This window comes from Sycon ciliatum, chromosome 13 (assembly GCF_964019385.1).
Source record: "Sycon ciliatum chromosome 13, ocSycCili1.1, whole genome shotgun sequence".
In the NCBI taxonomy this organism is placed as follows: domain Eukaryota; kingdom Metazoa; phylum Porifera; class Calcarea; order Leucosolenida; family Sycettidae; genus Sycon; species Sycon ciliatum.
Genome location: NC_088655.1, coordinates 25,507,736 through 25,522,283, shown reverse-complemented (window position 1 = coordinate 25,522,283; position 14,548 = coordinate 25,507,736). Strand labels below are relative to the sequence as shown.

Genomic DNA, 14,548 nt, shown 5'->3' with positions numbered 1-14,548 from the left:
GAGGAGATGGTGATAAGCTGCTGTCTTGAACTTTTGGATGTTCTTTGGGTGAAATGGGTGGGGAATGATAGAGGTAGGCAGCTGGTTCCAAATTGGGATGACGGAGTGGGGAAAGGCTCGGCTCACATTGTTCGTTGTAATGTGATAGATGTGAAACAATTCAATGCAGGTCCTCCCCCCCCCCCCCCCACACACACACACCACCACCAGTTCTTCGGCAACACACGACACTGTACTCACTCTGCTTGTTGCTGTTGATGCAGTCGACCTCCGTGCATACCCTTCTGTTCCGACCGCCTGACCACGCGCTTGACTGGACAGCAAAACATGCGCGTGTGTCAGAATACGCGTGCACGCACACACGTGCAGTGTCCACATACACACACACACACACACACACACACACGCATAACATGTATATGTGCGCACGCGCGCACACACACACACACACACACACGCACACACACGCACGCACGCACGCACACAAATATGGCACTTCATGGTCTGCAATGATACCCATGTATGACAAAGTACCATTGACCCCCCCCCCCCCCCCCCCCCCAAGCGGTGTCATTCTCCGTGTCGTTTTATATTCGGTTTTTCAGCTGGGGCGGCTGTTGACATGTACAAGTTGGTACAACTACACGAAAGATCAGGCTTGTCCTCCTGCATTGTGCACATTTCCATTCACCATGTACCATGTACCATGTATACGCGCGTCGCAAGAGAAGCACGCAAATCTGAAAATGCACTGGATGTGCACCCACAGATTTTCTCTTATAGCAACGATAGCGAACAAGATCTGAATGAGACAGATCAAGACTAGCGCCAGATAACTGTCTAATCCACACAACTGGCGAAGCCATGTGAATCGACCACCAATGCACACCTGGTCTACACCACACGGAGTACATCCATTCATATTTCACAGGCATACAGACACTAGCACGTATTGCCACATGTAGAGCATACGTGCGTTGACTGGACACCGTATTCATACGCATAACTGGACCTGAAGCCACTTCATCACAAGTAGACATTCGACAGGGACAAGAATTCAAAAGCGGGGCAAATCAACGGTACTTCGCATCAGTTTTATCAATCACAAGCGCCCCATTCAGAAGGAAAACCAACTAATGTTTTGCCCAGGGCCTTCGACGGGATGTGTGTATTCGAAACACAATGATAAACGAATGGGTTGCAATGCAGTCTGGCCAACCTGGAAAGGAAAGAAACTCACGGATTCACGTGAGATTCAGTTCCTGTAAACCCGGAAACCATTTTCGCGATCCGGAAACCTTCACGGTTCTTGCAATGGGTGTTAAATCGCAAAAAAAAGTAAGCCGGCGCGAAACGTAGAACTGCCGTGAAGAAACTGAAGAAATTGACTCCATAATCGCAAACATTTCCAGGAGTGAACTTGCCTGCGCTCGCAAATCGCGAACTAAAACCAGTGCATACGTTTCCAGGCTTACTGGACGGAGTTAGGTCTGCGGGCCGACCTGAAAACAGCTTCTGAATTCATGCTAGAATATCCCGTGCGGAACGGGCCATGACACGCAAGTGACCGAGTGGAGACTTGGACAGCCCGAATTGCCCAGCATGTAACCATAGCAATACACATTCTATGTGCTAGTCCAGGGTTAAAGGGGAAGTCCGGTGAAAAATTTAAATTTCAGGGTTGGTAGAGTTTCGGCCGCTGAGTCGAATGGTGTTGGTCCCACATGTCCCCGACAAAGCGTTCTCGAGATATTTCCGTTTGAAAAACTGAGTTTCGGGGGCTGCACCATGACGTCATGCGGCCGCGCCACACCCTCCGCAACGTCATAGCGTGCAGCTAGGTCAAAAGGAGTGTGTGAAAGCAATAGTGTCAGTGCTATTTCAAATGATTTGGCGACCCATAGTAGGTGGTGCAAGCGACTCCAAAGACGTAACTCCTTGTGAGAGTGAGGATGCAGCCATGGCTGACCTTCATGAGTTCGGTCTGGGGCTGAGAACCTCGGTATTCAGCTGAAGAAATGGCCGCGCGGGCCGGTCAAGAGTGAGCGCTACTGAGTTTCCGACTGATGAAGAAGCAGCAGCTATTGCAGACGAAGCTGATATAATTATCAGCTCGCTGGAGAGCAGAGTCGCCAAAATGGAGAAGAGTGATGCGAGTGCTCTAAGACTAAATGTTGTTCCATACCGATTCGCTTAGACTCCAGTAACCTGCCACATGGTGATGTTTTGGTGCGAACTTGGCGTATTTCGCACACTCAATTGGAGAACAGTGCAGGCTCTTTGAACTACGGGCACGACTCTTCGCTCGCAACGCTAGTGGATCTGAAAGTTCTAGGTCCGGGAGCTGTTCGCTGTTTTGTCACTTGTCACGGTTGTGCACTCATCGCTGCAGCATAAAATAATGAGGCGGGAGCGGAAAACTAAAATTTTCTTCCTCAAAGCACAACCACCACCGGCAAGGAGAAACGCTCGTTCTCTGACTACACGACTGATACGATTGTAGTACATGACAAGTCCGTGTGTTGACTAGTTTTCTGAGTCTTGTGACTCGATCGAGTCTTGTTGTACCTACCCCAGCATGGCAGTGCGAGAGTAGTTCCGTGTGTGATGAGTTTGTTGACTGCACTACAGCTAGCATGCACGCAGCGCATTGCTAGAGCCGTAGATAGAGGCCAGTGCATGTCGACGGAAAAAGTCCAACTCGGAAACGGCTAAAATACGGTATAACCTCGAGGTTTACCGAGCTGAAAATCACAGGGTACGTAGTGTTTGTAACACTGAATCGAATGGTCTTGGTCCGAAGAAGCTGCGATAAACGGTTCCCCAATCGAACGCACTCCGAATATGGCCGTTTTTGTACACATCTAGATGGTGTGGCCACCTGGCTGCACGCTGTGACGTCATCACCTGGATCTGGGTGAGGCGCGCTCAAATCCGCACATGTTCGATTGGGCGTATCTGACGAACCATAGGCCGCAGCCTCCACGGACAAAGACCATTCGACTCAGCGCCCCGAACTCTACGGACTGTGAAATTTAAATTTTTCACCGGACTTCCCCTTTAACAGCTACTTTTGGGTGCCGAAGATCGAATCGATATTTCGTTCTCCCTTCGCTGTGACCGCGCTCACACGGAAAGAGTCACCCGCGGCCAAGTCAATAATTCCCTGTCTTTACCCATTGTTCAAGCTCAAGCTGGATACAGATCTATTTCGTTCCTTGGTGCTGACCGCTTTAATACGCTTCCCGAATCCCTTCGCACAAATCATATCCCCAATTCATTTTGCTAGGAACTTAACAAATTCATTCATCTTGGGCACCCTGTAAGAAGACCTTAGGGTCTGTTGGGAATGCCCAAGTAAAATAATAAAATACAATACAATACATCTGCGTGGCGCTAACCGACAGCCTTCCAACTCGGAAGGTTCAAGGTTATGGGGTTATGGAAAGACCAAAGAGGGGAAGGTAAGCGCAACAAAAACGAGCACAAGCTACAGTCCCAACGGAACAAAGAATGCCGATTGTTACTGGACGATGACGAGACCAATAGGATACTTGACAAAGCGGTTTAACTACAATTCGAAGCAGCAAAGCAGCACACCACCCAACTTGGGTGGCTCATAATTAATATCAAAGATAAGTAAAGAAAGGGGAAGCTTTGCGAAAACGAATTGTACAAGCCAAAGGCAAACTCCTACAGTACTCCTCATGCATGACATTGTGATGGACTGGTTGACTTCAAACCAAGTTGTTTCACACGACGTACTTTTCGCCGTATGGTTCGTGACGGAAAAGGACTTGGGGCTCTTTACTTATCTTTGATATATTACGGGATTGTAGCTTGTGCTCGTTTTCATTGCACTTACCTTCCCTTCTTTGGCCTCTCCATAACCTTGAACAATACAATACAAAAAAATTGTTCAACTTCCTTTCTCCGCAGGAGGAGTGGTTGGGTGTGTTGGGGCTGAAAAACACTAAAACGTTTCACTTGGAAAAAACAATCGGTAACCCCGGCCAGCCACTTACCTGATTTCTCAGCAACTTCAACATTTTTGGCTGGTAACCATGGTGATGGATCCTTCGCCCAATTTCGGAGGTCTTCCATTGGCTTTGTGTCGCGTCCATGCTCGTCCCGGAGCTTCACCGCGGAATTACGCTCATCGGCACCTTTGACGTGAATCCCCACAACATAGCCAGTAGCAGAGGCCGTCTCAGCTTCGCCTTCTTTGGGCAGAAGGAAGACGGGCGAGCCACTTTGCCCTGGGCTAGAGTCAACAAAGTGGTGAAGCTGATGGCTGTGCTCTGCAAACGTAGCAGGGCGAGGCTTGTCAACCCAGTATTTGCGTTTCTCGGCCCTCTCTTCTTTGCCACCATAGTAGGTGTCCATTGGGTATCCGCACATGCGGACGTCATCCTCATTCTTCTGGCACTGGGTCGCAACGCCAAGAAGGTTTTTATCTGCCCAGTACGCTAGCGGACACTTACAGCGACTCTTCTTGGCTGTTATTATGCCATAGTCGTGTCGAAATAGGTCAGGGTTGCTCTTCTTCTTTGCATCCTTGGCATTCTCCTTGTACCAGTCAGCAACGATCAACCAGCCATTCTTGTTCTTGCGGGATATCTTTCCCATGGTTAGGAACTGCTCCTGAGATAAATCGCTGTAGATTTGTACCCAGAGCCATTCGCCGCAATCGTCGCAGAACAGATTATGTGCGGCAGTCGCGAAGATGTACTCCTCCTTGCGACAGTTCAGATCGCTGAGTAAGAAACACGTTCCTTGATAAGCCAGAGGCAGAGGTTGGCCTTTGTCGCAATTGTCGCAGCCCACCTCCAGGGCAAAAATGGAATGAAAAGGACTGGACGTTTCAGCAGGTGGCTCGTTCACGGTTACTCGCTCGTCCTCGCCCGGCTTTAGGCAATTCTCTGCAGTTCCGGTCAGACCCGCGCCTGGTTGGGCAATGACAGAAGATTGCCTCTCCGCCATCGTGCGTATGCCGGTTCAGATCAAGGCTCAGTTCACGACTCCCTGCGCCGAAAAGTAACGCGTTAGTTCGCACGTTCGCGTGCCTTTCTTGGTGTTTGCTGAGCGCATAGCTAGCGCCCACTTGCACTTAGTCTTGTTGTAAGTACTAGCAAGAGTCCGATCATGATAACCAGATAACCCAAGACTACAAGAGTATGCAACTGTGATCTCTTTTCTATGGGCCAACCGCGCGGCGCGCTGCCTTCATTACATCATTCAGCTGCAGTCCGCGCACGGCGCGCAGGCGCGCACTGCTGAAAATCAAACACCGCACTTTCCCTATAGTTTGAAATGAACTTTCGTACGGAACTAGAGTTCACGCGCCAGAATTCAGAGATTGTGTAGGTACTGGAACGAATCGAGCAAAAACGGATGGGCTCGTGCGAGAAATTGAGAGTTTGAATGCATGCTTTCAGAGCGTGATGAAGGCAAGTTACGTAATGAAGGCAGCGCGCGCGCCACGCATGCACCCATAATCACCATGATCACAGTTGCATACTCTTGGGTTATGGACTCTTGCTACTACTACAATAATCATGATACAGTGTAGATCTACCTGGTGTACATGATAATAATAAGTAACAGTTAGTTAGTACTTTTAAAATAGTAGTACTTTAGTAGTAGTACGTAGGCACTTCAGTCACGTGACAGGACCTGTCAAAATTGCCGAGGTGAGAGCTACTTGCGTGGCACCAGTCAAGTCACAACACACACGTTAGTGCATGCGCGCACTGTACAGGTACTAGGTACACGCTATTCTTCGCTGTACAAAGCTGATACGTATTGATAGTTGGGGCGCATCGAGTTGCTCTGACGTTCAGCTTTCAGTAGATCCCGCATACATCATAATATAGTGCGTACATTTTTGCGAGTTGTAGATCACGTACACTTCCAGCAAAGAGTTTTTTCACAAAGAACTGTTGTTTGCTAGCGTTTGAAACGTTGCTTATCGTCTTCAGCGTCGTCTTTCCATTCGGAAACAGTAGAGTTCTTGTTTACCAGGGTTTGCGCATTGCTGCGCAAGGAGACATTATGGACGTAGGTGTGATAACTCGCTCGGACAGCGTTCCGGTTAGTCTCGCCCTTGGCTGTGTCGTCTCTAACCCTCGGAACGTTTTGTGACAAGTATAGCACGGTTGGCATAACGCAACTTCACCCAGCCCTAACCCAACACACACATAACCAACTGATCTCGTCAGAGCAGAGAATATGTTCAGTGTTTGGAAGAAGAGCACCGAAAGAACCTCTCGCAAAAAGCAGCAGCATGCTATAAAATAACACATTGTAGAAAAAAGCAAGCAGCGGCAGTAGCGATAGTACTAAGTAAGCCTCTTGTACGGGCAAAGCAAAATAAAAAGAAGAAGAGAAGAAAAACTAAACTAAAAGGAAGAAAACTAAACTAAAAAGGCGCACCCATTTTGTTAAGCCAGGGGCTGGCTCACGCCTGGCATGAAAATGATAGATTGAGAACTAAAGAAATTAAACATGATGACAACTGTCTAGCTGACCACCAGCTGTGCCTCTGCTCGGACCAGGTCGACAGGGGCATGGTCAAAGTGACGGCGGCGAATTGAGCGTGATCCACGGACACAGCGAATAGCAGACCTGGCTAGCGAAAAGCTTAGCATGCATCTGAGCCAACACACCATCTGGCTGTGTACGGCGCATGCCTCTTCACGGCTAAAGCACTTGCCAGCCTCTTCACCGTGATGGCAGCTTCGTGGCCCATCCTCCCACAGGAAGAGAAGACCAGAGGGGTGAAGGAACCATGCTCGACGTGGAGACGTAGCGATAGTAGCGATAGTACTTGCTAAACATGCAGCTGAACTGCAACTTTGTCCGCTGCGCGGAACGGCGATCGGACACGCGCACGCACACACATACACGCACAGGTCTGCGTGATCTAGAAGCGGCTGCCATCATGATAAGATATGCAAAATGTGAAAGAGTATTAGAAAGGGGCGAGACTAGACCCGGCGTCTGGACCGCAATAAGTACATGTACTTGATTAAAAGCATAGCCAGTCAATGGTCAAGTAGGTGCACTCACGCACATCCACACCTAGCGTACTACTACTATAATTGCGAATTCATAACTACAAGTATTGCACTTTCTACCGCAAGTGCACAGTCGTGCGCTTCATCTATTGACAGCCAAACCTATCATTCTACAGGTAGGTGATATAGCTGGCACACACCGTATAGTATATTGTACAATAACTGTTCCAACTACAGAAGACATAGTGTGTCCACGTTCTACGCACAGTAGCTATCAGAAGTAAGTAATAGTTACAAGCCCTCACTCTCGGGCTATGACATCTCCCCGCGCCTTCGAAAAGACTGCCACGTCCTCGTGGCGACAACATTCGGCTTACCGTCGTCTTCTCAACTGGGTTGGCATCCCGTAGTACTGTGGTGGCCGGACGGTCCTCCCAACTCGAGTCTGAACCGCAATCTGGGCTGGTTGTGGCGGTGGCTGGTTGACTGGTAGCGGGATCTGCACAACTGGTTGGCCACCAACACCGTCCACGCCGCCATACGTCTCATGCTGGGCATCCTCATCAGAATCCCAATACAACAAGTCTGTAGGGTCCGGCACATACACATCAGCCGAGGGCGTTTCGACAGACTCAGCATCTTCAGGTTCCTCCAGCTCACTCACAGCGTGAAGATGGTTAGGCCTTACTCTACATCGTTTTAGCCTGTTCACGTGCACAATCTGCACCTTGACACTGGCCGCTCGTGTATCTCTCACCCGATACACTACGTCTGACAACTTCATTACTATTTCAAACGGCCCTTGCCAGAGCTTGGAGAACTTCGGAGTAGTCCCCACCGGAACTGCTGGTACCAACAACCATACCAGATCTCCTTCTGCGAATGAAACGGGTACTGCTCCCGAATCATGCAAGTGAGCTTGATGCTTGTGCACGGTTTCCAACTTCTTCCGCACAACTGCATGCACATGCGCTAGCCTTTGTCTCAAATCTCTGACATAGCTAGGCTCGCATAAGCTGACCATCTCATCAGGTGGTAAGCCATAAGCGACATCCTGTGGCAGACACATCTGTCTACCGAACAGTAGATACGCAGGCGTGTAACCCGTACTCGCCTGAGGCGTGGCTCTGTAAGCCATCAAAACCGCCGGCAAATGCACATCCCAATCTCGCTGATGCACATCGACATAGTGAGAAATCATCTTCTCCAATGTCTGATTAAAACGCTCTACCAACCCATTTCCAGCAGGGTGATAAGCCGTCGTCCTGGTCTTTTTTAATACCAAGCATTGAACAGACATCTCTGAACAATCTGGAGTCAAAGTTTTTGCCCTGGTCAGTGTGCACACTCTCCGGTGCTCCAAACCTTGCAACAAACTCACCCACAAACTTTGAAGCTATCGTGGATGCATCCATCCTCTTTAGCGGATACGCTTCAACCCATTTGGTAAAATAGTCAACAATTACCAAAATGTGCTTGTTGCCAGCATCTGTCTCTGGCAATCCGGGAATCAAATCCATTCCAACTCTCTCGAACAGATAACCCGACCAAGTGACCTCTAGTGGTGCGCCACTTCCACGTCCCACAGGTCTCGATCGTCGACTGCACGACGCACAACTAACAATCCAGTCTTCCACATCTCTCTTCATGCCATACCAGAAGAGCTTGGACTGAATCTGGTGATACGTTCTAGTCACGCCTAAGTGACCTAGATGATCATGGTACTCACTCAGCACCTGACCGCGCAACGCAACTGGCACCAAAATTTGAAACTTTGTGCCCTCTCCTGCGTTCTCACTGTGCAAAACGCGACATATCACGTCCTCCCGCACCACAAGACATTTTCGTCCTCGGAAATAATGCCTCAGAGCCGGACTCACACCAGTCAAGTCAGGCGAAGATGACCCGGAGCTGAGCCACTCACTCAGCCGTGTCAATTCATGATCACGTTGCTGAGCATCAGCCCAATCAGCTGATGTCCAGTTTCGTCGCCGCACAAAGGGCGTATGAAGGTCACTCTGGACCGACTCAGCATTCGCCACTGAGCTCCTTTCGTCTGATACCACAGCGATCACCTCATCAGGGACTGTGGTGCCACACCTCTGATCCTGCACTTGTCGAGACAAGCCATCAGCATTGGCATGGACTTTACCTTTCCGATAACGCACCTCGTAATCGAAATCACTCAGAAACTCAAGCCACCGCGCCACGATTGCACTTGGTTCTTTGAAACGGGTCAGGTATTTTAGTGCTTGATGGTCTGTGCGCACGACAAACCTTCGACCCAGCAAATAGCATCTGAAATGCCTAAATGCCCACACTAGTCCGAGGAGTTCACTCTTCGTCGAGCCATAATTCCTCTCGGCATAGTTCAACCCTCTGCTTGCATACGCAATAGGTCGCTCCCGACCATCTGCGTCGGTCTGGGACAACACAGCTCCCAAACCATGGCCACTTGCGTCCACATCAACTACAAATGGGGGCGCATCGGTCTCAAACCTCGGATACGCCAACGTGGGTGCTGAAGACATCTTCTGTTTCAGCAATTGGAATGCGATCTCACACTCGCCATCCCATGAAAACCTCTGATTTTGCCTCGTCAGCTTCACCAGCGGCCGAGAAATGGATGCAAAATCCTTCACAAACCGTCGATAGTAGCCACAGAAACCCATGAAAGAACGCACCTCTGCTACGTTCTTTGGGCACCGCCACTCTGACACGGTCTCAATCTTGTCCGGATCGGTGCGCACACCATCCTTCGTGACAACATGACCCAAGAAATTGACTTCTGTCCTCAACAGATGACATTTGGAGGGTTTCAACCGAAGACCAGCCTCCAGTAGTCTTTGGAACACTGCTTCCAGTCGTTCCAAGTGTTCGTCAAACGTCTTTGAGAACACGATAATATCATCGAGGTATACCAGGCAAATATGCCACTGCAAACCTTGCAAAACGGCACTCATCAGCCGTTGAAATGAGCTCGGGCCATTGCACACACCAAATGGCATCACATTGAACTCATAGTGCCCATCAGGCGTGGAAAAGGCCGTCTTGGCCCTGTCTGCCTCGTCCATTGGCATCTGATGATACCCAGAGCACAGATCAAGCGTCGAGAAGTACATCGCACCGCCCAACGCGTCCAACGTATCATCAATACGCGGGAGTGGGTATGGATCTTTCACGGTTATCGCATTGACTCTCCGATAATCAACACAGAACCTCGTCGATCCGTCCTTCTTCCGCACCAACACAACTGGTGAAGACCATGGACTGACCGATTCTTCGATCACACCCTGTTCAAGCATGTCGTCAACCAACTTCCGACATGTTTCTCGCGAGCTCCAAGGCAATCTCCTTGCGGGCTCATAAACTGGACCATCACAGCTAGTCCTAATCTCGTGTTTCAACACGTCTGTCCGACCCAGCTCGGACATGTTCATAGCGAATACACATCTGTACTGCTCGACCAAGGTTCTGAGCCTAGCCAACTGCTCGGCCTCAACCACAGGCTGCTCGCTGTTGCCTGTATCAGGTGGGGAGCATGCCTCCCGGTTACCCTCCTGAGAGCAACAGCCATTAGGCATCGTACCACGACCACGCTGGTCAACGTCGGCCTCGTGTACTGCCTCATCATCCCTCATCGCGCAATGGTGTGACCGACCATCGTCATCACCACCACCGGTTTCAAGCAGCCTCTTCCCGCCTGGAGAGCGCTTCCCTGCGCCGGGACCACCATCGGGGTTCCCCACTCGCAGTACAGACCACAAATCCTGGTTAGCCCCGTAGCTACACCAGTCATTCGCCTCGTCCAACTCTTCACTACCGTCCACCACAGTTGCAACTGCACACAGCTTGCCAATCTGGGCTCTCTTGGGCAGAGTGATTTGTTCCGCCGTGCAATTCATCAATCGCATGGGAACACGATTCTCTTGTGGCCGCACAACACACTTTGCCACCAAGAGACCAGGGTCGCTCGCAGTCCCACAATCTGGTTCCGTGAGCCCCAACTCTGGCATCCCATCGAATGCAAGAGTGTCCACCACAGCCGGCACGGTCATCTCGTGGTGTGGTGGGAGAACAATCTTCTCCTGCAAGCGGAGCGGAGCCTCAACTGCACCACACCCTCGCCTTTCTTCGACCTTGAAACATAGCTTGCCATTCGCAGAGGTTATGTTACAGGGAATGCTGGACAGCACATCACGTCCCAGCACACATGGAAATCGTAGCCCATCGGCTACCCGCATTTCCGGCGAACAAACACATCCTTGAACGCCTAGGTGAACAACCACTGTTCCATTCACCACCAGAGGCTTATTACCATCTGCCCCACAAAACTTCAACCCAGGCGCATCCGCCGTGAGTCGATCCGGATCGTAGCCCAGCTTCCTGGCTAGATCCGCAGATACTAAGCTTACAGCCGCTCCAGTATCTACCAGCATCTCCACTGACAACCCATCGATTGTCCCCGTGGTCAACATCCCCGTTCCAGAGTCGCATCCGACCATAGGAATGGATTGTTCGACAGCACGCTCATCAGGTGCTGCCGGATCACACCCTCGACCCAAAGAAATGGTCTGACCAGGCGCGTGGGCACAGCGTATTCAACCGCTGTAACCCTGACCGCCGTGTGAACATGCCAAGCGACCACCGTCGCATCAGGTTTCCCGATCCCACGCCTGACTCGCGACATCTCGCGGAGCCTCGTGCGCCATCCGGATTCCCGTTCATCACACATTTAGCCAAGCCGACCAGTGCAAGGCGCATCATGCATGCCTCTCAACATCATGCCATGATTCCTCGCGCACAAGGCCGCCAATATTTCACCCTAATCACTCCGGCTGGCATCCCAGTCTGAGGACTAGACCAAACAGACTAGAGAGATACGACACATCCATACCCCTCCTTACGAACTGTATGCCCATCATGCAGCATGCCATTCTCATCACAAAAGGCAGCTCAGTCATCACTGCGCCATGCCTATCGAGCACAACAGAGAACAAACCTCTTTATTCCCTGGTGGAGGCCAGTTCCCGCACCCACAACAACACACCCAGTAGTGAGGCAGGATCCATTGAACATCTTCAATATACTTAGACTGCGCTTGCACCGTCTACAAGCGCCTGGCCGAGATCTTCGTGCCTCTTCTAGGAATGGTGAACTTTGTTGCCTCGTTCTTGCCAGCCATCCTGGTCACAGCACCACTTGTGATAACTCGCTCGGACAGCGTTCCGGTTAGTCTCGTCTGGCTGGATCGCTAACCTCGGAACGTTTGGTGACAAGTATAGTCACGGCTGGTACGGAACGCAACTTCACCCAATCCTAATCCCAACACACACACACCAACTGATCTCGTCAGAGCAGAGAATATGTTCAGTGTTTGGAAGAAGAGCACCGAAAGAACCTCTCGCGAAAAGCAGCAGCATGCTATGATATAACACATTGTAGAAAACAGCAAGCAGCGGCAGTAGCGATAGTACTTGCTAAACATGCAGCTTTACTGCTACTTTGTCCTCTGCGCGGAACGGCGATCGGACACGCACATGCACACACATACACGCACAGGTCTGCGTGATCTAGAAGCGGCGGTCATCATGATAACATAAATATGCAAAGTGTGAAAGAGTATTAGAAAGGGGCGAGACTAGACCCGGCGTCTAGACTGCAATAACCTGATTAAAAGCATTGCCAACCAAGTGGTCAAGTAGGTGCACTCACGCTCATCCACACCTCGCGTACTACTACTATATTGCGAATTCATAATTACATTGTATTGCACTTTCTACCGCAAGTGCACAGTCGTGCGCTTCATCTATTGAAAGCAGCCAAACCTATCATCAAGAGTACATAACTGTTCCAACTACGGAAGACATAGTGTGTCCACGTTCTACGCACAGTAGCTATCAGCAGTAAGTTACAAGCCCTCACTCCCGGGCTATGACATATGCGCTTGCAATGGACCGTATGCGTGTTAAAACAAAATGGCGTCACGATTTATTGAAAGTGGTATAGTTGGTGGAACGAGTGTTCAAACCCATTTGAACTTCATACTGTTCGTCTTCTTTTTGACATGCTCTCTTTCCATCGTCCTTAGCTTTTGTTTGTTGAGAGCTGTTTTGGCTTTCTCCTATACCTCTGGGGGATGCCAAGTGATGGTTTTGAGAGGCTGGTGATGGCTGTGAGCGAGAGTTTGCCGATCGGCGTCGTCCTCGCTATAGCGATGAAAATACTAGTTACTGCGCACCTGGCAGATATCACAACACGTCGGAGCGTCCAGGAGCAAAGGAATCTTGGGTTTTCACTGGAATCTAGTTCCACCAGCATCATGTAGCCCACCGTCGGTGAATGGCGGTCCAGAAAGGTCGAAACTGGTCTTCTGCAGCATCTCGCAGTCCTGCGAGGCACACTGAATACGCCTGTCATGTATTCTACAAATAAAAATCACGAAGTAGTGGACTTTACAGTGATGAGTCTATCCTGTATGCTGCAAAAGACGCAGGAAATGTGACTGGTGTCCGTACACTGGACGCCAATATCATCCCAGTCTTCTCCTGCAGGATCTGTTTGACATTGACATACCGGTATGCAGTGGGTCGACATTGGCCTGGTTTGGCAGCTATCTGCCTGGGTGGATGTAGCAGGTTTGCATTGGCGCGTCGTCCAGTCCGACATTTTCTTGTAACTGTGGAGTACCGGCAGGGTCTGAGAGGTTGCTCGTGCTGTGAACACATCTCTACTGCCTGTCTCGTCCTGGAAGTGCCGTCTCGCCGCTTCCTTGCTCTACAGTCACGCCGTTATTTTGCTTTGTTTCGTGGTGCAGCTCAAAACCTGCCCAAACAACTGTGAACTCGCAACATGGTATGGACAAATTGCACCACTCATGCTGGTTAACTAAAACCGGGATAGTCGAGTAAGCGAGTTCACTCCCTGGGCCATGGCAAGATCTGTTCAGCGCGGGCTATTCCAACCTCCAAGTGCATAGTCACCGATCGATCCATGCGATGGTGGTTGACCTACAAAGAGCCAAGGTCTACGAGTACTACTATTGGATGCTGTCTACATGCAGTCAACAAAATCAAAGTACCTCAGTATGCCCCAGAACAGGGCATGTGCATCTATAGCATGACACAACAGGGGTTCTGGCGGCACCTGTCAAACAAGCAGTAGCGACTAGTGCCAGCTACCTATTGGAGGCTAGCCGCTACAGTCTGTCACTGGAGATAATTATTATGTTCACTGTTTAGACTGAGCACAATCAATGATGCCCAATCAATCTGCCCAATGTGTGTTCTGTTCCACCTAATTATAACGTCCCATCGCATCAACCCTACTACACGCACATGTCGTCACTCTAGCACGACTTGTGTTATTATTGTTTATTTTGATTCGCACGATAAATAGAGCACAATAAACGTTAACTTGACCGAAGGTTAAAGGCGACTGCAGATAGAGGAACACATCGAGGTACAGGTGCCGGCATCAATACAGTATCAGAGAGGTACGCAGAAAAAACTCTCGTAAGCCCAAGGGGA

The 14,548-nt window shown here is 50.1% G+C and overlaps 1 protein-coding gene across 5 annotated transcripts in view; it reads right to left on the bottom strand.

Moving 5' to 3' along the window:
* Positions 1–5,170, bottom strand: part of LOC135829468 (uncharacterized) — a 169,987-nt gene extending 164,817 nt beyond the window's left edge. For all 5 annotated transcript variants that reach the window (XM_065341869.1, XM_065341870.1, XM_065341871.1 and 2 more), the window contains exons 1-2: positions 4,026–5,170; positions 241–313 (exon numbers count right to left, since the gene is read on the bottom strand). In XM_065341869.1, the coding sequence (XP_065197941.1) occupies positions 241–313; positions 4,026–4,983 (1,031 nt within the window). In that variant the 5' untranslated portion in view covers positions 4,984–5,170. The remainder of the gene's footprint in view (positions 1–240; positions 314–4,025) is intronic.
* Between the last annotated feature and the right edge of the window lie 9,378 nt (positions 5,171–14,548).